Source organism: Vicugna pacos, chromosome 6 (genome assembly GCF_048564905.1).
Source record: "Vicugna pacos chromosome 6, VicPac4, whole genome shotgun sequence".
Classification (NCBI taxonomy): Eukaryota; Metazoa; Chordata; class Mammalia; order Artiodactyla; family Camelidae; genus Vicugna; species Vicugna pacos.
Genome location: NC_132992.1, coordinates 20326105 through 20353881, shown reverse-complemented (window position 1 = coordinate 20353881; position 27777 = coordinate 20326105). Strand labels below are relative to the sequence as shown.

Here is a 27777-nt window from a genome sequence, read left to right as displayed (position 1 = left end):
CCCTAATTACCTCTGTGGTTGAGCATCTTTTTATAAGTATCTTGGCCATTTAAATTTCCTCTTCTGCAAAATGCCTATATAGGTGTTTGCCCATTTTGCGTCATATTGTGTCTCTTATTGATTCATAGGGTTATTTATATGTTCTAGATACCAATTCTTTGTTGGTTATTTGCACTGCAAAATATCTTCTCCTACTATTTCCAAAAAATCTTTCTCAGAGGCCAGAGATACTCTCCTGTGTTCTAGTCTATGTTTTAAAGTTTTGCCTTTCATATTCAAGCGCTTAATTGTTCAATCAACTAGAAAAACAAGTGTACATTTGCATGTACCTAACAACATAATTTCACTATACATAAATAAAAAATTAACAAGAAGGAATTGAAAAACCCACAAATAAAGTAGATTTTTACCATGCCTCTCTCAGTAATGGATAGAATAAGACAATATGATTAACAAACTTGACTCAATGAACATATGTAGAACAACGTACCCGACAAACAAGAATATCCAACAGCTGCAGGACATTCTTTACAAACACACATGGAACACTGATCACATACTTCAGTCAAAAAGAAAATTTCAACAAATTTTAAAGGATTATAATCACACAATCCATATTCTTTGATATTAATGCATTTAAACCAGAAACCAATAAAAACAAGACAACTAAATAATCACATGAATTTGGAAATTTAAAAAATATTTTAAATAATCCATAAATCAAGAAACTCAGTTGGAAATCTGAACATATTTTGAATTGAATGGTAACAGAAAAAGTGACATCTTTAACTGGCAAACAGTTTAAAGAAAATTTGCAGCCTTATATGCACATATTAGAAAAACAAAGGATGAAAATAAGCCATCTCTTTCAAGAAATGAAAAAAAGTACAGCAATTGAAAGCTAGAAAAGTAGGAAATTATAAGAGCAGAAATTAATGATATAGAAAAGAAATGTATGAGAGTATCAACAGTGTCAGAAGTGTCTGAAAGGCTAATAAAAATGACAAACCTTTGGTAAGACTAAGAAATAAGAAAGCACAAGTAATTAATGTCAGAAATGAAAAAGGAACCATTGCTACAGAACTACAAACATTCATAAATATTATAAAAGATTTTATGGTCAACTTTATATCAATATTTTTGAAATTTTAGATTAAATCGACTCAACACCAGAGAAATATAGCTTTTCTGTAAGGGGGTTTAGGGGTGAAACTGCAAAAAATATATATATATAATTTGACCACTGGTGATATATGACTATATTAAAGAATTACTATTTTTTAAGTGTGATAACGATGTTGTGTTATGTTTTTAAGAAGACTTCACCTTTTAGAGTCCAACTGACACATTTATAGATGAAATGATAAAACGGGTTTTGCTTCAAAATAATAACAAAGAACAATAACTTTAATACTCAGGGTTTAAAACTTACAAGCACAACAGACCTTCCTCCTCCGCCATAACAGGTAAATCTGAGAGGCTTCTCCACAATCCCAAGAGCCGCTCACCACAGACTAGTATCGACGGAACCTTCTTCCTTGTGCCTCAGGCTTTTCCCGCCCATTACTCTGAGAACCAATCATGGAGTGTGGCTTCGGACCTGGGGCCAATCAGCGATCTCGACTCTCGGCCCCCCTCCCCCACATCCTCCCTTGTGAGGCGGCGCCATGTTTCAAGGGCAGCGGGGTTGGTTCTGCCGCAGCGTCAGCCGCGACCTGAGGCAGTTCTGGGGTAGGAAGCTAAGTGGAAGGTGTGGGTGATGTGGTACACCTCCCACTGGTACCTTGGCTCCAGGGTACTTACTAGGCTCACTTTGTGCCTTTGCCTCCGCAGTGGCTGAAGGGGGGACGATCAGTGACCCGAGGGACGCCGACTTCTTGTTCAGCTGCGATGCGTCACACCCGGACACGCTGAGGTACCTGAAGCCCACCTGGCAGTGCCATTTGGGTCATGTTGAGCCAGGAGTTGAAGACAGAAGTTAAAATGCACCAATAAATACTAATAATAGGAAGAGACTGGAAACGCCACTTTTTCAGTCCTAGACGTGCTTGGGGCGGGATGGCGGCGGCGGCGGGGTTAGGGGGCGGATGTGGAATAGGTAACTTTTCTCTCTCCTTTCTGTCTCAGTGGCATGGTCTTCTACCTAGCCCTCGAGTCTCTTCCTGAGTTCCAGTTGTGTGTGTTTCCAACTGCCTCTCCCACATTCATGTGGCGCCTTGGAGGGCCCTCATATTCAATATGGTTAAATCAAATTTCCTGATTGCCCCTCATAAAACCTTGGTAGTTCCTTTTGAATAATAACTCCTACACCCATGAATCCATTAATTAATCCATGGCCAAACACCACGGATTGTACCCCTGTAAATGTTCTTTGTTCTTACTGCCACCACCTTAGTATACACTCTAAGTTACCTCATTTCCTATCACAGTAACTTTCTGAGAGGATGTTCTGCCTCCAGTCTACCTGTGATCCACCTTCGCATTGCTGTCCCATTGTGTTTACAAAACAGAAGTCTGATCACTTTCCTGGCTGCCCCTCCTCACTGCGCCAGTCTCCTGAATACCTACAGATAATTCTACCTGCTTCCACTCATTTATTTCTTTTGAAAGGTTGAATACATTCTTGTTCATTTCATAACCTAAAATATTTCCTTCCTTTCTCCTAGAATATATCAGAGTCTCGATTACATAGAAGATAATGCTACAGTTTTTCATGCCTACTATCTCTCTGCAGTAGCTAATGCTGAAATAAAAAACTCGGTGGCTTTAGGTCATTTCATTCTTCCTCCTGCATGCCTGCAAAAAGGTTAGTGAAGATCTTTCATCTAATCCCTAGATGGCCAAATTTAGCTGTATTACCCAACTTTACTGATCTTTGTTTTCAGTCAGAGATTTTTGTTTTGTATCAATTAATGTAAGTGGAAATGCATAGACTTCAGATCACATTTCCTTGGGTGTGTATACTAGCTTTGTTTATTGTTCATTCATGCATTCACGGAGCTGCTACTGTGTGCCATGTTTCAACCCAGGTACTAGAGATTAAGTGGTGAATAAGATAGACACAGATCTTGTCCTCACATTGTTCACCGTCCAACATTTACTAATTTTGTGACCTAGCAATTTCTCTCGAGTTCTTTTGAGGATAAAATGAGATAATATATTAAGTAGGCTGACCTGTGAGTATGCAATAAATGTGCTTTGCTAGTTTTGAATCTTATTATTTTTCTGGATTTTTTTCTGATATTTCAAGATTCAATGTGATAATAAACCCATGTGTTTATATTGTTCTTTATATTATTGAAAGCACTTTCATATTAATTATTTCAGCAACCTTGTGAAGTAAAGGGCAAGTAAATTGCTTCTGAGATTAGTTCTTTTAGTTTTCCCTTCTTGGAACACCCTTTCTTATCCTTTTCTGTCCAACTCCTGTCTTTTATGGGCTAACTTTAAATATTCCATTTTTGTAGGTCTTGCATTATTATCCAGTGTTTCTTTTTTTTTAAACATTTTTTATTGATTTATAATCATTTTACAATGTTGTGTCAAATTCCAGTGTAGAGCACAATTTTTCAGTTATACATGAACATATATATATTCATTGTCACATTTTTTTCTCTGTGAGCTACAATAAGATCTTGTATATATTTCCCTGTGCTATACAGTATAATCTTGTTTATCTATTCTACAATTTTGAAATCCCATCTATCCCTTCCCACCCTCCGCCCCCTTGGTAACCACAAGTTTGTATTCTATGTCTATGAGTCTGTTTCTGTTTTGTATTTATGCTTTGTTTGTTTGTTTAGATTCCACATATGAGCGATCTCATATGGTATTTTTCTTTCTCTTTCTGGCTTACTTCACTTAGAATGATATTCTCCAGGAGCATCCATGTTGCTGCAAATGGCATTATGTTGTCGGTTTTTATGGCTGAGTAGTATTTCATTGTATAAATATATCACATCTTCTTTATCCAGTCATATGTTGATGGACATTTAGGCTGTTTCCATGTCTTGGCTATTGTAAATAGTGCTGCTATGAACATTGGGGTGCAGGTGTCATCCTGAAGTAGGGTTCCTTCTGGATATAAGCCCAGGAGCGGGATTCCTGGGTCACATGGTAAGTCTATTCCTAGTCTTTTGAGGAATCTCCATACTGTTTCCCACAGTGGCTGCACCAAACTGCATTCCCACCAGCAGTGTAGGAGGGTTGCCTTTTCTCCACAGCCTCTCCAGCATTTGTCATTTTTGGACTTTTGAATGACGGCCATTCTGACTGGTGTGAGGTGATACCTCATTGTAGTTTTGATTTGCATTGTATAAATATACCACATCTTGTTTATCCAGTCATCCGTTGATGGTTTTTATGTGTTTCTTGGTGGGTATGTGTCCATCTCTAGTAAGACAGATTGAAGATAGTACAAATTCCCAGTGAGCAGAGTATTAAAAAAAAATTGGAAAATATTTCTATAGAAGAGCTTTAGAAACCCCAAAGATTGGGTTCCTTCCATAGTTGATGTCCTGCCGAGACCTAGTTATAACTTACAACAATAAATTGTTCTAAGTGATTATGCAAATAAATGACTGGATAGAATTGATTTACTCAAAAACTGAACTAATGAATACCCATCTTCAGGGAGCTTATATTGTGGAATGACTATCTGATCTGATTTTAAGTTATCACTTCTATTAACTCTTTGAGTTTAGCATCTTACATTAAAATGTATTTAAAATTTTAAATCTGTTTTAAATGAAAACATGCTCCTTTTAAAAAATAAAAGGTATAATTATCTATCTAGGCCAGAATTGTCTAGTAGAAGTGTGAGGGGCAACTGTAAGCCATATACTAATTTTAAATTTTCTAGTAGCTACATTAAAAATAATAAAAAGAAATAGATGAAAATAATTTTTAAAATATACTTTATTTAACCTGACATATATAAAATATTTTAATATAAAATCAGTATAAAAATTATTGAAATATTTTACATTCTCTTTTTGATACTAAATTTGAAATCTAGGGTTTATTTTAAACACAGCACATCTCAATTTGGCCCAGCCACATATTTCAGTATGGTACCCACATGTGCCTACTCTAGTGGGTACTGTATTGGACAGTTTAGGTCTAAAGGAATGTTGACTCTTTGTCCTTGAGTGGACTACTGTAAACTATTGAGATAATTGATTTAAGATGACCACATAGTCCTTTGTCATGCTGAGCATTGTAGAATTCCAGCACTACTATGCACACTAGACATGTTGGTCATCCAACCTTCTTTTAGCAAAGTAAGTTATTGAATTCTTAAGGATCTCTGCTCTACAAATTTGGGGATTTTATACCTTTCATTTTGACTGTAAAATTACCTTCTTTATTAATGCTGGGCCTAAAAACACTGACATCTGATGGAGATATATATATTATAGCAGAAAAAGTTTGCAACAATGGTTCTCATAATGCATTGGAATTATCTGGAGAGTTTGTTAGAAATGCAAGTTCCTGAGCTTCTCCTCAATGATCTAGTTCAGTAAGAATCTGCATTTTAAACAAGTATTTCAGGTAATTTTGATTCAAGTGAAATAATGCTGACCTAGAGATTTCAAGCCTCAAGCAATTAGAAAATTCTACAAAGTTACTTCAAAAAAATAGTACTGGATTTGTTTTTATTACAGAAATAAGAAGAAAAATTGGTAGTTTTATTTGGGAACAAGGCCAACATTTTCTGATGGAAAAGGTAAGTAAATTAAGGTACTCAATTAGAATCTACAGTTTTAAAAAATTTTGAAAGCAATGTAATCTTAAAAATGTGTACTTGTTACACGTTAGCACCAATGATTCAAAGGGATTTAAAGGACGTGCTTTTATTGAACATTATCTAGTTTGACCTTGTTTTTATCCTAGTACAAGTAAAATTGAGATATTTTTGAATAAGTACAATTATTCACATTAAAAATTTGAAAATTTCCTTCTCTCAGTAATATTAAGGGACTAATAGATACTCAGTATTTACTAGTTCTTTACTGCCAGTGTAGATTCTGATTAATTCCTGTGTTGTGCCATTTGTTAAACGTTATGAATAATACCCCTTAATAAATGTTTGCAATACTGAAAAATTTTTGGCTTTTGCCATCCTGCCTCAAATTTGCCTATTCTTTTGACTTACTTCAAAATCTTTATGCACAGCCAAAAGGGATAATTTTAGCATCAAAAAGAATGATGGCAATGAGATGAGAGTGTATGTACAGAACTTACTATAGATGGTTCACAATAAAAATAGCTTAAAAAACAAAAATCTATGTTTTTTTAAACCTAAACAAAAGGAATAAATTACTAGCTGTTGGGAAAAAAAGAATAATGCCAGTAATGGATTATAATACATTAAAATTTTGAAAGTCCTGATTCTGTAAGGGATATTCCAAAAGCATAAAGAAAGAAAAAAAGGAAGAACAGAGGAAGGAAGGGAGGAAGAAACATGGAAAAGAGAAAAGGATGGAGGGCAGGAAGGAAGATGTGATGGAAGGAGGAAAGGAAGGAAAGAAAAGATGGGATAAGGGAAAATTTCCTTTCAGAAGAAGAGCTAATAAATGTAGAAAAGATGAGATAAGGGAAAATTTCCTTTCAGAAGAAAAGCTAATAAATTTAGAAAGGATGATACAATAGAAAATTCTCATTTTGCCGCCCCCAATAAAATAATTGGTTTAGGCAAGGATCATTAATGGGGATGTTAAAACTATGATCTAAAACTATCACCCCACAGATTACTCATTAATTACAAAGGAGAGCAATATACCTTTACAATAAAACAATCTGGCAGACACTGTCTTAACTAACATCAAATTTGGCATCACCAATATTGGAATAACTTCTCATTATGTTCAGCTTGATGTGATATAATAAAAAGTACACAGTATTCTCTTATAGTGTTCTTGTTCAAAATGCTGAACTTAATTATGAGTAAATACTCAAACAATTCCAGATTATGGAACATGTCATGGAACAACTGTCTTAGACTCTTTAAAACAATGTCATAAAAAACTAAAAAAAGCAAGAAAACTATTCTAGATTGAGACATAACAACCAAATGTGATGTATGAACTTTGATTGGATGCTGGATTTTTTTAATTTAAAAGAATAAAAAAGAATTTTGAGAACAGTTGGAAAAATTCAAATATGAACTGTATATTAGGTGATATTGAATTAGTGTTAATTTTCTTAATTGTGATAGTGGTATTATAAACGTAAAAGAATGTTTTGGGGTTTTTTTTAGAAAATGCATGCTAAAGATTAAGGAGTGAAATGTCATTAATATCCACAGATATTTTCAAATGGTCTAACAAAAATAAAAAATGAGAGGCAGAGGGCATGAAGGGTGGCAAAAATGTTAACAACTTGTGAATCTAGGCAAAAGATACATAGTACTCATTGTATTATCCTTTAACTTTTTGATAAGCTTGAAATTTTTCAAAATAAAAAGTTAGAAAAATGTTTATAATATGTGTGAAGCCAAGCAATTAATTTATACATTTTATATTCCTTTAATTGTTTTTTTCTTCCTCAAGTGTCATCATCTGAAAATAATAGTTCTTTTAGTATCTTTTGCTATGTTGTATTAAGGATCAAATACCTAATCTTGACTTGTCACAGTGTTTCCAGGGACATGAGTGGTGATAGAATGGTTATTATTTGACAATAATTATTGAGTATACCAAAAGGCCCTTAAAGATAATTAATTTAATCATTCTATTTTAGAAATGAGAAAACTCAGGTAAGAAGGTAAAGATCTAACTTATTGCACACAGCCAGATATTAGCAAAATGGAACCAAATTTTCTCAGCTCCAACCCAATCCAATGTTTTTTCTACTAAAAAATTAGTAGAGCATACCTGTATTGACTATTAACTCTAGAAATTGTATGATTATATGATAAAGGATTTTGTTCTTTCAAATATTGATTGATATTGAATATTAATGAATTATAATAATGTAATCATAGAATATATGTATAGAAAGTACTTCATTCAATGACAATAATGTGTAAATCTGGAGAGTAGTTTGGGGAACATTATTATTATTTGGAATGACCTAAATTATTACGACCTAAACATAGAAATTTCCTAATGGCGTATTAAGTAAATATATTATGTGATAGGTACCAGTATCTGAGTCACTTTCACATAATCCTTTGGACAAGCTTAATATACACTTAGTTCTTTTGTAACTCCATAGCTAAATACTCCACTTTGATTTTGAAGAGGAAACATAATTTGTTCAGCTTTCTCCATATTTTTGATTTCTAACACGCAGGAAACCTAAGAATTTTCAAGTCAAGGATTTTAAGAAAGTTTAAATTAACACTATTTCGGGTTTCCTTATATTTTTTAAACTAAAAAGTAATATGACCACATTGGGCAAGTTTTCAAAAATTAAGAGAATACAATAAGGACCTACTATATGGCACAGGGAACTATATTTAGGATCTTATAGTCACCTATAATGGAAAAGAATATGAAAAATAATATATATATGTTTGTACATAACTGGATAACTTTGTTATACACTGACACTACTGCAACATTGTAAATCAACTGTAGTTCAATTAAGAAAAGAAAGAATAAAATCAGTCAATTTCACTATGTAATACAACCATAGCCGATATTTTTAAAATCCTGGTTTGTTTATTTATCTCTAAAATAGATAATATTTTTATTCTGTGTGTGTACAAAATTTTTAAGTTTTTCCCACCAAACTAAATGGAATGGACTTAAGTGTATAAATATTTTTGTGATTCTTGATGTATATTACCAATTAATTTTTTGCTTTTTCAAAACCAGCATTAATTGGATCATTGGTGTGCTTGTTTTTTAAAGTGTGATTTCTTTTTCTATCCACAGCATGATGGAGTAACACCAAATGAAATAAACGCCCTTAGGGAAAGCAGTGAACTAACAACAGATAACAAAAAAGAATTATCCAAAAGGTATTGAATTTATATACTTCATCAATATTCAATTCAGTATAGACATCTTTGAACACTGTGTGTTTATCTCATTTAATTTTCACAGTCATCTTGTGAGACTGATATCATTATCACCATTGCCATTTTACAGAAAAAGAGATCTAGGATTAGATAGATTAACTAATTTCCCCGAAGTCATACAAACTTAATAATTGAGTGGGGAAAAGCAGGATTTGAACTGAGTCAGTCTAATTCCATAGCCCATGCATTTAACTATTATGCTATGCTATCCTTGAAAAACTGAAACAAGAATTTTATGTATATTGTGATCACTGTTACATTATTTTTAGAATATGTATTTAATAATAAGGAAATAAACTAAATATTAGCAGTAATTTTATTAGGATTGGAAATTCTGGGTGATTTCCCCCTTTTCTTTCCCAGTTGTTTGTAATGTGGCTACTTTGGTTTAAGAAATTAAAATTAAATTTAAAAAAACAAACATGGACTTGGCATTATGTTAGAACCAATCTATAAGAGCTGCCTTTGTTGCAGGCTTATTCATTACCTGGTCCATTCCATATTTTCCAGTTCAGTGGTTTTCAAATGTTTATAGGGAACATTAGCTATTCGAAAGTCTGGTACTTAGCTGATGAAATAAAAATGATCTTTCTTCAATATAAAAATTAATGAGTTTAATTTATATAGTTTTTTCAATTTTAAGTTTTTCTCGCATAATTTTTTCTTACACACTTTGGTACATTCTGTCTGGTTTGTTATAATTTGATATAAGTTGTTATCTGATTTAACAAAGTTATATATTTAATTATTTTAAGTTTAGTAAACTATTGCTTCATGGTTCTGTGACTTGTAGATATTCTACCACCTAAGATTCAGTATCCATATTATAGGTCTTTGAGATTTCTATGTATAGCGCTCCTTTGAACTTATTATGCTTTTTGAGATAAGAAACTGATAAGGAAAGGAGGAAAAATGAAAATAGAAGAGGTGAGACCATGAAGATATTCTTAAGCAATTGGTAGAGGAGAGAATGGTTATCAAGTGACGGTATAACAAAAGAATGAAAAATAAAAATGAAAAAGTAACTCCCAGTGATTCACTTAACTAGGAAAGACATCAGATATATAAGTTTTTTTTTCAAGAAATGGTTGTCCTACAAAAAGCAGAAACCATAGGGGAAAGGTTGATAATATGACTACCAAAAATATTTTAAACTTGTACATGGCATTAAAAATACCATAAACAAAATCAAAAGAAAGTATATACTTGAAAAAGCATTTCAGATAGGCTAGTTTCCTTAATATACGAAGAGGGCTTACAACTCTAGGGAAAATATGCCCAATACTTTCCAATAACAACAAAATAGACAATAATAATAATAAAAATAGACAAAGGTAGGTGTCTACCTAGAGCCTTTTTCCTTACGGAACCACCAGAGGGTGCAGAGTGAACATAGATAAAATACACTTTGAACCTACTCATGAGGTTTATTTTGTTGGCATGCTACCTACCAGTGATATTGAGCACTAAGTGGTGAACTAGTTATTGAACACTTGCCAAATACAGGACACTTGTGAGCTAAGCAGTTCACAATATTTCATTTGATTCTCACAACCTTATAAGATAGGTAAATACTATTTGCCTTATTTTACAGTTGAGGAAATAGTTTTAGAGACCTAAATAATTCATCTAATATAAATAGTGAAGCTCATTTGAAACCAATTCTGGCTGATCTAGAGTCCAAACTTTTAATCAGTATGCCATTTACTTTCCCCATATGTTCCAAAATCTTCTGAAAATGGCATGAATCTTTGTTTATTTTTCTTGTTCTTAATTATTTTATCATAAGTATAATGCATGTAATTTGTCAAAACAGAAAATACAGAAAAGAATAAAGAAAATTTAAATTATAAGCAAACTCACCACTCAGAAATCCACCATCAACATTAATACATTTCTTGCTAGTATTATACAGATACACACATTAAGTAGAGTTGATTTTAGCATTGTACAGGTAGTTCTTTATTTTGAAAAACCTTATTTGATACTGTGATTCGTAATAGCTGTATATGATATTTCGTCTTATTGTCTGTTTAACCACCTTCCTTTAAAATTAAAAAAAATTATTTATAACTTGTTACTCTTGTGGCACCTTCATAAACATCTTTTTAAAAATAAATCTTTCTCTACTTTTTAGATAATTTTCTTAATGTAAATTCTCAGATATGGAATTTACAGTATTGAGATATGAATGTTTTTAAAGACCATGAGGCCTATTGTTAGTTGCTTCCCACAGAAGTACACAGTGTTGGTCTCACCACATCCTCATCAGTATATTGAGTATTAGTAAGAAGTCTTGTGCTAATTTAATAGATGAAAAATGGCATCTTGTTTTAATTTGCATTTTTCTTTGGTTAGTAATAGATTTGAATCTTTTTAACTTGTTTATTAGCATTTTACATTTCTTTTTCTGTGGTTTGTTTTTACCCTTTTTCCATTTTCTTTGGGGAGTCTTAACTGTTTTTCTTATCAACTTGTCTGATATCTTTATATAATAGCTATATTATCTTTTTTGTCACATTATATCCTCAGTTTGTTGTCTGGCTTATATTTCTTAGAGATATGTTTTAAATTTTTACATCGTTAATCACTTTTCCCTTATAATTTCTCCTATTGCTTTTATGTTCAGAAAATTCCTTTCCCGTTCAGAGATCAAATAGTTTTTTAATTCTGCAGATACTTATTTTGGTGTATAGTAATAGGTGAAGATTGAAATTTATTTTTGTCCTACAAATAGGAAATTTCCAGTGGCTTTTTAAAATAATAAATCTATCTACAACTGATGTGTAATTTCCCATTGTCATATGTTGTTTTTATGTGTCTGGAGATCTATTTTTAGACTATTTGTTTTATTCCCTTACTCTGTGGATCTATTTTTTTATCAGTACAATATTCTTTTAAGTTATATAATTTTATGTATTTTAATACCTGACAAGGCAAGTCCCAAACTAGTCATTTGCCTTTTAAAAATCTTTTCTTTACCACTTCATGCTTTTCACTTACTATTTTTTTATTTTCAAATTTTAATTATTTTTAATAGGTAATATATTCATATGATTTGAAATCCAAGATATACAAAAGGGGATACTATGAAATATATTGTCTCCTAGCTAGCCAGTTTCCCTCCCAGAGGCAACGAATATCATCAGTTTCCAGTATATGCATATACTAACAAATTCAAATAAATATTCTTTGATTTCTCCTTTTCTTCACAAATAGTAATATTCTATAAACATTGCTCAGCACCTTTCCTTTTTTCTCTTAAAATTTACCTTGGAGATCATTCCATATTAGTACTTAAACAGTTTTCACTTTTTTTGTATGGATTTACCATAATTTAACTATTTTACTGGACTTTTAGGTGATTTCTAATTGGATGTTAAAAACAGTGCTTCAGTGATTGATCATGTAATGTCATTTTGCATGTGTGTGAGTATCTGTAGGGTAACTCTGAGAAGGGGAATTGCTAGGTCAAAAGGTGTGTACATTTTATATCCTTGATAAGTCTGTTAAATTGCCCTCCATAGAGGTTAACCAATTTACAATTCTACTGGTTGTGTATGTAAGTGCCTTTTCTGGGCTAGGGTAACTAACCAACCATTGAGGTTTGCTTGGGTTTGTCCTGGTTTAAATGTTGAAAAGCCCCATGTCTTTGGAAACCCCTCAGTCTAGGGTAAATTGGGATGGTTAGTCACCCTTCTTTCTTCTATACTTTCTCCAACATAGTGTGTATCATATGTTTTGGTCTTCACTAATCTGATAGAAACAAATGTTATCTCACTCTAGTTTTCTGTCTGACTTTCTCTTATTATGAGTGAGGTTGAGTGTCTTTTCATGTTTAAGAACCACTTACATTTCCTCTTCTGAACTGTTTGTTCATATCCTTTGCATGTTTTTGTATTGACTGAGTTATTTTATTTGGCCGAGACCCCTTTGTTTTAGGAAAATAAATTCTTTGTGAAATAAATTACAATTCTTATCCTATTGGTTGTCTTTTGACTTTATAAATGTTAGGTTTTGTCATGCAGAAATTTTTTACTCTGTGTATTCATTCTTATTAATATTTTCTTTAATACCTTTTTGAGTTTTGTGTCATAATTAGGAAAATCTTCTCTAAGATTATTATTGTTATTTTGCTATTTTTCTTTTTGATGGTTTCTTCATATCATTTGTTAATAATGAAAATTGCTTCTTCCTTTTTGCTAGATAACTCTTCCATTTTACTAGATATCTTTTCCATTTCTTTCTTTCCCCTCCCCCATCTCTTTTTGCTTGGCCAGAAATTTGAGAGCCATGATAAATAATAATGATGATAATGGGTATCCTTGTTTAGTTCCTGACTTTTCTGGGAACACTGTTTTGCTTTATTTGTAGGATACCATCCTAATTAAGCCATAGTTTTAAAAGAGTTTTGATGAAATCTAACTAGTAAACTGAAAATAAAGCCTTTGTTATCACTGTATAACTTTAGGTTTTTTAGGAAAATAATGAATTTAAAGATGACCCCAGTTTCTTATTATTGAGGTTTTTATTTTCATGCAATTGTATTATCTATTGGCTATTTGTAGTCTAAATATAGTAAACATTGTTATTTGGCACAGTTAAAAGATAAGATATTTTAGTTGAAAACTGCTTAACTCTTTAAAAATTACAATATAATTAATTTTACTCTACAGTGATATTCAGAATAATTTAACTTTTTCTTTTAAACTCAGAAGTCACTTAGTGTACCTCATGATTTTTCCAGACACCATTTTTAATGTATTTTAAAGTATGTAAGTACTAGATAATAGCGTTTCAATTATTTGAACACTAAATAACAGTAAATTCTGTGATTATTTAAAATAGGGCCTTTTCTTTTTGCTTTTTTTAAGCATATTTAAGATTATATGTGTGTGTGTGTATGTGTATATATATATATATATATATGTATATATATATTTGATCTAATTATAAAGTGTTAGTAAATTACTATGCTTTCAAGAATATTTAGGGAAAAACCCAGGCCTCTGTTTACTCAGTAAATACTTGTTTATGATGCAGCCAAGAAAACCAAAAATATCTGTATGGGCCCTTATATTACTTAGAAGCACTAAAGAGGTTCATAGTTAACATTTCCACACAGTAAGACTGAAGTCTGATGAAAGAGCATTTAGATTACTGTGTATATTGTCTGGAATAATTTCTCATTTGTAAAACAAGTCCAAAAAAGCAAATATGAATATGACTTTCTATATGTTTTATTTTATAGGACAGAAAAGTGTTTTATACGGACTCCAGTTGCAGAAAAACAGATGTACTTCCCTCTTCAGAATTATCCAGTGAACAACATGGTAACAGGTACTTTAAAATAAAATTTAGAGTCAACCTAAGTAGGGAAGAAACAAGGGAATATTTTGTACAGTAAAGCTGTTGCACTAGCCTAGCAAGAAGAGCCCCCTTTTATTATACATGCCAATAGGAGACATCATTCGCACATTAAATAGATCAATCTGCAGATATGACCTGTATATGTATTTGGGTTTCCTAGTGCCCAAAGTAAAGAGAAGATAGCTAACTGAAGCTGACATTGCAAACAAGAGAACTAGCTGAAATGTGACCACATGGATTTGGATAGTGCTAAGTGAGATAAGGTGAGAAAGTTATATTTGGATAATTTGAGCTGGGTAGTATTCAGTAGGGTCATTATAACTTAAAAAATAGAGTTAAAAATTGTTTCTAAAACACTACAGTTTAAAAAGTATAGGTTTTTGACATTTTATTTAAAAAATCATTTGTATATTTATCATTTTCCTGTATTTAGCAGTGTCAAAACTATCTCTTGCAACTAGCCTACAAATTCCTAAATGTCTTCTCTCATGTTACTATTCTGTCTAATCAATTTGTCTAGCCATTTTTTTCTTCTAATCATTTGAGTAATATAAAATATGTGTTAGAAAAGCACTTTAAAAAGAACTTTTAATGTGTAGTTTTGGGCTGAGTCTTGGAGACATCAAAGAAAACTGCTACCTAACTACGATAGTAGAAAAGTCAGTTCTGGGATTCTTAGGAGCAATAGTGGACTGCAGAGGACAATGAACTAAGTAGTACAGTTGACCTTTGAACAACATGGGTTTGAACTGTGGGAGTCTGCTTACATGAGGATTTTTTTTTCAGTAATAAATACGATAGTGCTACATAATCTGTGGTTGGTTGAATTTGTGGATATAGAACCATAGGTAAGGAGAAACCTTGAATCCCCAGGACCAGCTATACATTATAAGCAGATTTTCAACTGTGGGGACAGTTGGCACTCTTAATCCCCACATTATTTGAGGATTATTAGTCAGAATCTTTAAAGTATAATTTTGACCTTTGGTAATCTGTTGTTGATTTTATTGATAGAACTAAAGTAAAATTTTCTGACGTTTTTATTTGCTCAGTTGAATAGTTATTTTCTTTCTTTATATTTGTACATTAAATTTTAAAATAGCGCTTTCTTGGAAGAAAGCTTTATTTTTTAAGACACAAGTCATTTGTCTTTAATCTTGATGTGACTTGACAGAACTTCTTTTTTTTCATGCTCAACTGCTTGTACAGGAAAAAAGAACTTGTTGGGAAAATCAACTTCTGTTAATTGAAAATGTAGAGAATGAGAGTTCTACATTTAGGCAATGGAATCAATTTTTGTGGCTATAACTTGGCTGTCTCTTCCTCAAATAGGTTAGGTTCAACTCAATGAATGTTAAATCTCTTAAAATAGAACTAATTAGACTTTAGAAAATACAAGTTGGAGCTATACCCTAGAACAGGGTTTCTCAGTCCTGGAACTATTGGCATTTTAGGCCAGATAATTTTTTGTTGGAGAGGGCAACCCTGACCAGTACCCACTAGATGCTAGTAGCATCCCTTCCAGAGCCTCTGCTTCCTCTTCCTCCCCATGACCCCCTAATTTGTGACAACCAAAAATATCTCCAGATATTGCCAATGTCCCATAAAATATCAAGAAATTTGTGTGTGTGGGTGTGGTTTTTGTTTGTTTATTTTTTGCTTTTGACTAGAATTAAATCCTCAGTCTGATAACAATGGTTATCGCCCATCTTAAGAAGTTGTGATTAACTGCTACATGTGTGGTTAATAAAAGGGGAAAAATTACTAGTAATTATAAATATCTTGCAGGCAAAAGTCTTCAAACCAAAAAGTTCTGATAATTTAAAGTTTGGAAAGTTGTAATAGATACTGTATTAATTATCTATTTCTGTGTAACAAATTACCCCAAAACTTAGGTTAAAACCATGAACACTTCTTATTTCATAGTTTCTGAGAGCCAGGAATCCAGGAGCATCTTAGTTGGATACTCCTGTCTCAAAATCTCTAATAAAGTTGCAGTAAAGTTGTCAGCCAGGCTGCAGTTATTTCAAGGGATAACTGGGACTGGAGAATGCATTTCAAAGCTCATGCATATGGTTGTTGACAGGCCTTGGGTTCTTGCTGGTTTTTGGCCAAAGACTTAGACTCCTCACCAAGTGGATTTCCCTGTAAGGGCTGTTCACAACATGGTGTTTGCTTTACTCAGAGTGAGTAATGCAAGTGGGAGAAAGAGTGTGCCCAAGACAGAAGCCACTGTCTTTTTTTATGTCCTATTCTCAGAAGTGACATACTATTACTTCTGTCAAGGGCTGTTGGTCATATAGACCAACCCAAGTACAAAGTGGGAGGAGACTGTACAAATTCATGAATACTAGCAGACAGGGATCATTCAGAGCCATCTGGAAGGCTGGCTACCACAGACTGGTATGGAGTTGTCCACCAAGAAGGCCTTTCCTAGGGATTCTCTTTTCTTTCTCCCAATTCATTTGGATTATATAGGAACAGTCATTTTCTAAAATATGAGCTAGCTCCTACCCCTAACAGTTGCTTTAGGAGTGAATACCTGATTTGAGCTGGCCAATCTCAGATCTTTCTCTGGATTTCTAGACATGGAATGCAGCAAGTCACGTCATTCTTATTCAAGTGATCATAGTTCTAAAATGTAAAACTTGAGAGCTATCAGCTGCCATGTTTTCTACCATGTAAGGAAAGCCAACTTGTCTCAAGAAAGGAATATAAAACTAACATGCAAAGAAAAAGCTGGAGACCAATGAGATGACCATGAGAGTTGGTTCTAGTTATTTCTGAGGTCCAGCAATATGTCTGCCTTTTTCACAGTTTGGTTGTGAGGTTGGTAGGGCAATGTCCTTCCAGTAAACTCCCCTTTTGTTTAAACTAGTTTAAATTGGGTGTCTGTCAACTTCAGCCTAAAGTCCTAAGTACTTCAAAACTGCTACAGTAATCCATTTCTGATACATAAATGTCCTTTTATAACTTACAGAAATATTTTTGTTAATATAGTACTTACTTAAAAATTTCTATCCTCACACGTATCTTTAGAAACTTTACACAGTGTTTGTGTGCAATTAATTAGACACTAATATTTTTATGCACTAGTTTATTTTATGCAGAAATCTAGCCATAGGCAAAGACCATGAACCATATGGGGTATAGTAATAGTGCTTTAAAAGATTTTCTGAAGTAAATGGCTATGATTAAAATATCTTTAAAGATACTGATCGATTTTATATGATTGGCTTCATTGTTAATTTGTTAATTGTGAATTTATTTCTGTTATTATAAATGATCAAACTATATGCATAGATATTCGTTGATGTTGGTGTTCTAAATTCAATCATCCTTGAGCTCTATCAGAATTTTTTCATATGATATTTACTTTTAAATTAGGTTTCAATTTTAGTATAAACCACAAGCACTTATATTACACTTAAAATATTATCACTCAGATAAGCAACAATAAGTTAGTGTTGCTTAAAGTCATTAAGTCCTTAAGCTCTCCCCATTCTAGGCTTTCTTTTTGACAGTCATATCTATTTCAGATTATTAATGATGTCAGAATTACATCATAATCTCTGTTGACTAGCAGTGACATGTATTTTCCCATTAATTTTTATATTAACAATATTGAACTTTACAAGCCATTAACATAGTATATCCCCCCTTTATTTCTTTTGTTTCTCATCTTAATATATTTTTATTGAAGTATGGTCAGTTTACAATGCTGTGTCAGTTTCTCATGTACAGTACAATGCTTCAGTCATATAGGAACATACATATATTCATTTTCATATTCTTTTTCACTGTAAGTTACTATGAGATATTGACTATAGTTCCCTTTGTTATACAATATAAACTTGTTCTTTATCTATTTTATACGTATTAGTTAGTATCTGCAAATACCGAACTCCCAATTTATCCCTCCCCCCCTCCACTGGTAGCCATAAGCTTATTTTTTATGTCTGTGAGTCTATTTCTGTTTTGTAAATAGATTTGTCTTTTTTTGGGGGGGGGGGTTCCATGTATAAGTGATATCATATGGTATTTTTCTTTTTCTGGCTTACTTCACTTGGAATCACATTCTCCATGGCCATCCATGTTGCTGCAAATGGCATTATTTTATTATTTAGTATTCCACTGCATAAATATACCACAACTTCTTTATTTAGTTATCTGTTGATGGACATTTAGGTTGTTTCCATGTCTTGGCTGTTGTAAATAGTGCTGCTATGAACATTGGGGTGCATGCATCTTTTTGAATTAAGGTTCCCTCTGGATATATGTCCAGGAGCGGGATTCCTGGGTCATATGGTAAGTCTATTTTAAGTCTTTTGAGGAATCTCCATACTGTTTTCCATAATGGCTGCACCAAACTATGTTCCCACCAACAGTGTAAGAGGGTTCCCTTTTCTCCACAGCCTCTCCAGCATTTACCATTTATGGACTTTTGAATGAGAGCCATTCTGACTGGTGTGAAGTGATACTCATTGTAGTTTTGATTTGCGCTTCTTTTATAATTAGCGACATTGAGCATTTTTTTCATGTGCCTATTGGCCAGTGGCCAGTTGTATGTCTTCACTGGAGAATTGCTTGTTTAGGTCCTCTGCCCATTTTTGGATTGGGTTGTTTGCTTTTTTCTTATAAAATTGTATGAGCTAATTTTTTATTAAAGACTTATCTCAGTGTTACAGCAGTGAAGGAAAGTGTTGCCTGCTCTACTAGTGAAGATGAAGAGGTTGTTTGTGAGGTTAGTAGCTAGTTGAATAGGTAGGTCTAAGTGATTACATTCTAAGCCAGATACACTTCCCAGTTATTTTGGTCCAGGTACTTTTATGTTCCATCTCCATCCTGTATATCACACTTTCTGTAGTCAAAGTGGCTAATCAAGTATCTGTGTTTTAAGAGGAGGTAGAAGGCTGGGGGAGTGGTGAAGCAGGGAGGAGGGTATTTCTGATAATTACCAAGTTTCATGGAGAATCTTCTCACTGGTATTTCTTCTTTACACTTCTTTTCTAAAAACATTCTTTAGAAATCTTAACTCTAATGCATCAAAGACACTGAGGGCAGATAATATGACAGAATTTCAAATATATATATTTTTTATTCTATAGGTTATATATCAATTGATGCCATGAAGAAATTTCTTGGGGAGCTACATGACTTCATTCCTGGAAGCTCAGGTTATTTAGCATACCATGTTCAAAATGAAATTAACATGTCTGCTATAAAAAACAAATTGAAGAGGAAATATTAAGTTAAATATTGTCCTTCTTTCTATCTAGGCATTTTTTTTTCTGTAAAATATTACAAAGATGTACATTGGGACAGGGGGATGAGAAAATGGGGAAGAATTCTTCTCTTTCTTCCTCAAAATGTATCTTTGGGAAATTCAAAATTATTTTGGCTCTGTATTTTGACAGGCTGGACTTTTCCCCAGCTTGTAATGTTATGTTCACAAATTCTGAGTGTACAGTTCTTATGGAGTAATTGTCATTGAAGCATACTTCATAAGAAGTTTCAGTCTCTTTCTCTCTTTGTCAGATGTTCTTTTGGCTTTAATATTCTATTAATTATATATATATATATTCCTAGGTTTAATGCTGTGAATGCTAAGTTTTATGATTCTGGTAATCATATTTTGATTAAAAAATTAGAATGTGATCATTGAGTTTTGAATTACTGTTTCTGACTTGAAAAATATGTAAGAAAGTAAAAGCAAAACATTTTAATAATTCAAATTTCTTATGTGGATAGTTTCTGATAATAAATGTATCAGAAGTGATTTAATGTGAACAAGTGTTATGTCATCTGAAATGAACCCACAAGGCGCCTTAGAATCAACAATGCTAGAAAGGATCTTAGGGAAGAGTGAGTCCAACCTGTTTGTTTTAAATGAGGAAATGAAGGCCTTGAGAACGTGTCTTGCCTACAGTGACTAATGAGGGGCTAGACCAGGACTGGAACACAACCCTCTTGATTATCCAGGTCAGTGCTTCCCTATTCTCCCGCATGGTATATGCTCTAGGTAACCTTTGTCAGATATAATAGCAGATCTACAAAGGGGGCCCAGGAACTTTGAAAATGAAAATGACTGGCTTTTTAAATAAGCTGAAATAGTACTGAGATTCAGTGATTTCAAGTAGGCAGCTTCTTATCTTTATTCATACAGTCATGCTGTATAGAATCTGGTGAGTTTGTTACATTTTTGAGGTTTATAAATGGCATATTATCTGTGACGCTATCATTTTGTTAAAACTGTACTTTCTCCTACGAAGTGCATACCAGTTGTAGAATTTTCTAAAGAAAATGTACCTTTTTTAGTGTTTGGATCATTTGGATGTATATGGGTCTTGGCCTTTCTCTTAGGACTCAAATTTCATAATACAAAAGTTTAACACTAATCTCAGCATTAGCTGAGAAAGTTCTGTTTTTCCCATATGGTAACTTTTGCTTATATAGCTTCATATTTGTGGTTAAACTCTTTTGAACTTGTAAATTTAAAAAAACACCTAAATATTAACTATCTTTTCCTGAAACATATTAAATATTATCTCTCCCGGATACTATTTCTTAGTCACATTCAGTTGATTATGTTTCTTAAATAAAAACCAAGCCTGTCTTTGTATCTTAAATTAATTATTAAAAGAATTAAGTAAATTTACACTAAGTTATGTATATTGGGATTTCTTGAAAGTGTTCAAGTATTTTTATAACATGTGTACTATGTATATATTAACATAGTAAATCAAAAACTACAACAAAAGTGATTCCCAAACAAAAGTGATTGTATAAAGGTCAGATGCAATATATTATCCTTGAAATAGAACCGGATGCAATAAAATCAGTAAATAATATAAGCCTTCCAGGAATGAGAAGCATCTGAACAGTTCAAATAAAATAGGCAAAGATGTTTTGTTAAGAATCTGTTGTCCTAATAGGAAGTGAAAAGCAGTATGATTTTTTTATTACACATTTAAAATGTTTCTTTTTATTTGCCTTTGTGTATCTGATAGATACAGCCTCTGGTTCCCATTTTATAAAAAATTATCCCCCACATTAAAACTTTCGGTTCTCTACTTTTTTGCAGATGTGTCTGCTCTGATGCTTTTCACTATTAGGCATAGTCATTCCTCATACTTTTTATTTATGTGTATTCTTAGTTCATCTTATTTATTTCATCCTTTGTGATCAGATTATTTTTCTTTCTAGCTTTTTGTAGGGTTTTATGTCATTAGATAAATTATGAGTTATTGACAGAGTCTGCTACTTATTTCTGAATGTCTATTTCCTTTTCTTCTATGATGACAGAACCTCTCATTTCTATCTGGGCATATACTACCTAGAATAAAGACTATATTCTCAGTCTCATTTGAAATTAAGTATAGCTATGTAACAATGTTTTGGTCAGTTGATACACAGTAGAAATGGCATCTGGGAACTTTTCTTAAAGACATCTGGCACATCCCCTTTGTTGCCCTTTCCTTCCACCTCCATTTTTTCTGCTTTTTTCATCCTGTTGCTTGGAACAGAGATGTGATGGCTACTGTTTGAACCATAAAAGTATACCCTATGATTGGCAAAGCAGTAAGCCTAAAAGGAGCCTGGGGTCCTGAGGACATTGTGGAGATCTGCCATTGCAGTCCTGATTTCCCTACCTCTAGACTTTTGTGTGACAGAGAAATACACTTCTTTGTGTAGGCACTGTATTTTTCTGTCTCTTACTGCCAAACTAACCATAAATGAGGCTTAAGGACAGACTACTGACCTTGTTTTATGGGAGAGAATCATGTCGGAGATAACTAGTTCTTTATATCTGTGAAGTGTTAATCTTGAAGTTATAAAGGTGACCTTAGTGACATCGTATGTCTATTTGATTTATAGCAGCTTTCGTAAAAATTAGTTCTTTCAAATGGAGTGTTTAGTTACTTTATTACTCAGCAGTGTGAAAATTGAAAATAACCTCAATGTTTAATAATAAATGAATAAAATGGCACCTTGAATCAAATGGCATCAATTTAATGGAATAGCCATTTTTTTCTTTTTAACAGCTTTATTAAGATATAATCACATACTATACAAGTCACACATTTTTTTGTTATTTTTTTTAAATTGAGTTATAGTCCATTTGCAATGTTGTGTCAATTTCCAGTTTAGAGCACAATTTTTCAGTCATACATGAACATACATATATTCAGTGTCGCATTCTTTTTCACTGTGAGCTGCCATAAGATCCTGTATATATTTCCCTGTGCTATACAGTATAATGTTGTTTATACAAGTCACACACTTAATGGGTACAATTTAATTGTTTTTAGCATAGTGACAGAGTTGTGCAACCATCACCACAATCTGACTTAGAATATTTTCATCATCTCAGAAAGAAACTCCTTACCCATTAGGAGTCAATGCCTATGCCCCTCTCCCACACCCATACCCCCAGCCATAGGCAACCACTAATCTACTTTATGTCTCTACAGATTTACCCATTCTGGACATTTTATATAAATGGAATCATAACACATGCTCTTTTGTGACAGGCTTCTTTCACTTAGCATAATGTAGAGTTCATCTGTATTATAACGTGTATCAGTACTTCATTCCTTTTTACTGCCAAGTAGTATTCTATTGTATGAACATACTATATTTTATTCATCTCTTCATCAATTGATGGACACTTGAGTTATTTCCATTTTGGGCTGTTAGGAATAATGCTGCTGTGAACATTTCATCTACAAGTTTTTGTGTGGATGTATGCTTTCATTTCTCTTGGGTATATATCTAAGAGTGGAATTGCTAGATCACATGGAAACTATGTTTAACATTTTGAGGAACTGCCAAACTGTTTTCCAAAGTAGCTGTATCGTTTTACATATCCATCAGCAATGTATGAAGGTTCCAGTTTCTCCACATCCTCACCAACACTTGTTATTATCTGTCTTTTTGAAAATAGTCATCCTTGTGGTTGTGAAGTGGTATCTCATGGTTTTGATTTACATTTCCCTTATGGCTAATGATGTTGAAAATTTTTTCACATGCTTGTTGGCGAGTTTTTAAGTATCTTCTTTGGAGAAATGTCTATTGTTGGGGGACATAGTTGGTCATTGTGAAGATGTGACCACCTGGTTGACCCATGAGTAGGCCCTGGGTAATCAGAGGCTTCTCACCCCATTCTCTATTTTTGGAATGTGCACTCTATCCACTGTTCCCACAGTGGGAACCATTTTCAGGGATGCAACCTTGAGAGAGTAATGTGTTGTTGAGTCTGTCTGGGCAGTATATGTGACTGAACTCAGTCAGATAAGGCCTCTTTATAAACTTGTAAGATTCCGGTGGGTAGGTGTGGAGATCTGCTCATGTTGTGGCCACCCAAGACAAGCCTCATATGTAAGTTCCTTTGCTTACTGAACCTGCCACCATCTAATCTGGAATGGTCTGCTTTTTCCTTTGGTCTCTCCTTACCTCCATGTACGGGGACCAGGTACAAATTTCACCCAGGAAGCTCCCAAGTTTGTGAACCAATAGCTATTCAAGTCCTTGGCCCATTTAAAATTTGGGTTGTCTTTTTATTATTGAGTTGTAAGAGATGTTTATATATTCTGGATGCAAATCCTTTATCATATATGCAGTGTATAATTATTTTCTTCCACTACATGGGGTTGTCTTTCACTTTGTTGATGGCAGTGTTTGCAGCCCAAAAGTTTTTAATTTTGGTGAAATTCAGTTTTTCTATTTTTATTTTGTTGGTTATACTTTTGGTTTTGTATCTAAGAAGTCTTTGCCTAAGCCAAGATCATGAAGATTTAGTCCTATATTTTCTTCTGAGACTTTTATAGTTCTAATTCTTACATTTAGATCTGTGATTCATTTCAAGTTAATTTTTTAATATGGTGTGAGGTAGGAGTACAAATTCATTCTTTTGCATGTGGATATTCAGTTGTTCTAGTACCGTGTTGAAAAGACTATTCTTTCTCCCATTTAATTGTCTTAGTAGGAATAACCATTTTATTTTTCTGATTATATGTGATGTGTTCTTATAAAAACTTAAATGGCATATTAATAAATAATATAAAAAGTAAAAGGCCCTTAGAATGCCACCTCCAAAGAGAATAACTGTTAGTACTATAAATGAGTGAAGTGAAGTAAGCCAGAAAGAGAAAGAAAAATACCATATGATATTACTCATGTGTGAAATCTTAAAAAAAAAAAAAGGAAAAGAAAGAAAGAAAGAAAAGAAAGAGAAAGAAAGAAAGGAAGAAGAGCGCACTAATGAACTCACTACAGAACAGAAACAAACTCTCAGACTTAGTAAACAATTTTATGGTAACCGGGGGAGAGGAAGTGCAAAGGGATATATTTGAGAGTTTGAGATTTGTAAAAGTTAACCACTATATATAAAAATAGATAAAAAATAAACTTCTTCTGTATAGCACATAGAAGCATACTCAATATCTTGTAATACCCTTTAATGAAAAAGAATATGAAAATGAATGTATGTATATATAAGCACAATGGACACATTATGCTGTACACCAGAAATTGACACATTGTAACTGACTAAACTTCAATTAAAAAAAAAAAAAGGAAAAAAAATACTCTAAATGACTGGCCTGGAATAGCTGATCTCTAAGGGACCTTCCAGAGCAATGAGTATATAAAATTTTACACAGTACAAATTATTCCCAGAAATACTATTTAGCATGAATGGTTCCCTGAAGTACTCAAATGAAAGGCCTGCTGGCCCAGTGGCATATCTGTCATCCTGTTACTACTGTATACCAGGAGAATCCACTTGAAACTATTAATACTTTTATTAAAATATGCAGATCTTTCCTGGAATACCTGTTTGTTTTCTATTTACTGTGCATTCTTCATTATGTCAAAGCTAACATGCTCAGAATGACACTTGCACTCACCCTCATCACTGGAGAGGACATCACATCTCAATAAAAAAGAGTGGCTAAGAGCACAGAGTAAGACTGTCTTGGTTTAAATTCCAGCTATGGCACGTATCTAGCGGTGTGATCTCGAACCAGTTACTTAACCTGTCTGTGGTAAATGGGAATCATAATGTCAAAATTATAGGGAAATTGTGAGGATTAAGGAGGTAATACATGTAAAGTGCTTAGGACAACACCTGGCATTTAGTAAGAACTCAGGTAAAGAGCTATATATAGTTTCATCACAGTTATTACTAGCATACTCTGGTTCCTGTTACAAAGTAGACGATGAATAATCATCAAATTAGTACTTTCTAAACTCAAATTAGGGTTACTGAGGAACCCTAATTAGGAATTACATAAATGTAGGCAGCTCTTTATTATCTCCTATAAGACACAAAGAGTTCAAGGCAGCTCCATTTTTTCCCCTCAAGGGTTGAAAGATATAAGAGTCCATGAATAACTGAAGGTTTAAAAAAAAATATCAAAGACAATTACATAGTTGAACAACAACTTTGAAAAAGCTTGATTGACAGAAACAGCATCAATGTAATACATCTCATTTTTTCCCTAGGGAAAAAATTTTCCCTTTTTAGGGGAAGATAGATGGTAGAAATGTTAATTATTTTACCCTAAATATATCAAAAATTACCTTTCAGGTAAATGGACTAATTACTTTGATTAAAAGATCAGTATTGGAAGTTTGGATTTTAAAAATAATTGTATGTTGTATGTGGGACCAGGGTTCAGTGTGGAGAGCCCTTTGTCCTGGGACGTGGGGCCAGCCAGAAAAGTGGCCACCTCTTTGCACATCATACAACTGCATGTTTGTGGGGAACCTGGTAGTAAACCATTCATAGACCTGCTTCTTGGTCAGGGTTTCCTACATAGCAAAGCAGCTCCCTCACTGCGATCTGTTGAAAGGCCAGCAGCCCTTGACACAAGGGTTTGTACATTAGATTTTAATTTTAAAAAGTTTAGATTTAATGGAGTTCAAATTTGAGTCCCAAATGGACTCAAAATGGACTCAAAAAGGACTCAAAATGGAGTCCTTTATAATAGTCCCATCTAAGCAGCCTTATTTTCTTTCTCGTCTTTGAACGGTTCCAAATTCCATTTTCTGCAACTGTCAACAAGTCTGTGCCTTTGAAATACTTTACATAGTAGCTAAACATTTATGGAATATATAAGTGACAAAATAAATTTTATTTGGGCCAAAAATATCCTTCTCTTTAATGAGAGAATAAAAAAATCAGGTTATATAAGCACATTTATAGAGCCCTTTGGGGATGGAACAGGGTACCTTCTTACCCCTACATTTTGATCAATGGCCTCATAAGAAATCTGGTGTACAGCCCAGAGTCAGATTACTGACCACACTTGTGAAGTCAGCCACAGAGTAGGTAGATAGGACAGCTCTCCAGAGTGGCTAAAAACTGGAGTCAGGTTTCCCAAATGTAAGTTCTGGTCAGTAATAAGTTCAGACCACTTATTACTTAATATTTGACAAGTTTTTTAACCTCTCTTTGCCTTTGCTTTATCTTTCATGAAATTAGGTGAGAATTGGATGAGTTTGTATATGTGCAGTATATATGCATATACTTGACACATAATATATGCTCAATAAATGTTATCCATTTTGTACACACTGGAAAAGTCTATGGATCCGGACTTAGATCACACATGTTACTTTGTAAATTCTTCCCTTCTTGTTTGTCATAAGGCAAGCCTAAAAAATTGAACTTAAATTAAGTGCCACTGTTTCTCCAATACAGAATTTATTCATTCATTCAAGAAATACTGAATGCATGCTGTATGTCATGCTTTGTGCTGAATGAAAAGCAGAAAAAAGAAAAAATAATTATATGCTATTTATAAAGACATTTAATATACAAAGATGTTGAAATGTTCAAAAATATATGTACTTTTATACACATATTATAGATATGTATATAAATATACAATATAAGAACCTTGAAATATTGAAAGTAAACAAGTAAAAAAATGATATACCATGAAAACACTAACCAAAAGGAAACTGGTGTAGCTTTATTAATATCAGACAAAGTAAACTTTAAGGCAAAACATTACTAGAAATAAGGAATACCTAGCTATGATAAAAGATTGTGTTCATCAGGGAGATATAAACTTTAAATTTGTTCTCACCTAACAACTTAGCCTCAAATAAAGCAAAAATTTACAAGAGAAATGAACAAATACAGGATCATATTGAGAAATTTTCAAAATACTTCTGTAAGTTATAGACAGCAAACCAAATTATTAAGAATATAGGTTTGAATATACAAACTAATGAACTTGGCTTAATTGACACATAAAACATTGCACCCTCAAGTTACAGTTGTTAATTCCTTTTAAATAGGCACGGGACATTTAAGCATATTGACCGTGTTCTCAATAACTATTGCTACATTACAAATTATC

At 33.0% G+C, this 27777-nt stretch overlaps 2 protein-coding genes across 2 annotated transcripts in view; both read left to right on the top strand.

Annotated features, from left to right (window-relative positions):
• Positions 1-1659: 1659 nt before the first annotated feature.
• TERB2 (telomere repeat binding bouquet formation protein 2) lies at positions 1660-20059 on the top strand. The gene is made up of 7 exons (XM_006201734.3): positions 1660-1731; positions 1834-1915; positions 2667-2806; positions 5667-5728; positions 8886-8971; positions 14283-14371; positions 19510-20059. Exons 1-7 carry the CDS (start codon positions 1668-1670, stop codon positions 19650-19652), a joined length of 666 nt encoding a protein of 221 aa, XP_006201796.1. The 5' UTR covers positions 1660-1667; the 3' UTR covers positions 19653-20059.
• Positions 19508-27777, top strand: part of SORD (sorbitol dehydrogenase) — a 74627-nt gene continuing 66357 nt past the window's right edge. The window contains exon 1 of the mRNA XM_072962534.1: positions 19508-19578. Coding sequence (XP_072818635.1) covers positions 19555-19578 — 24 coding nt within the window. The 5' untranslated portion in view covers positions 19508-19554. The remainder of the gene's footprint in view (positions 19579-27777) is intronic.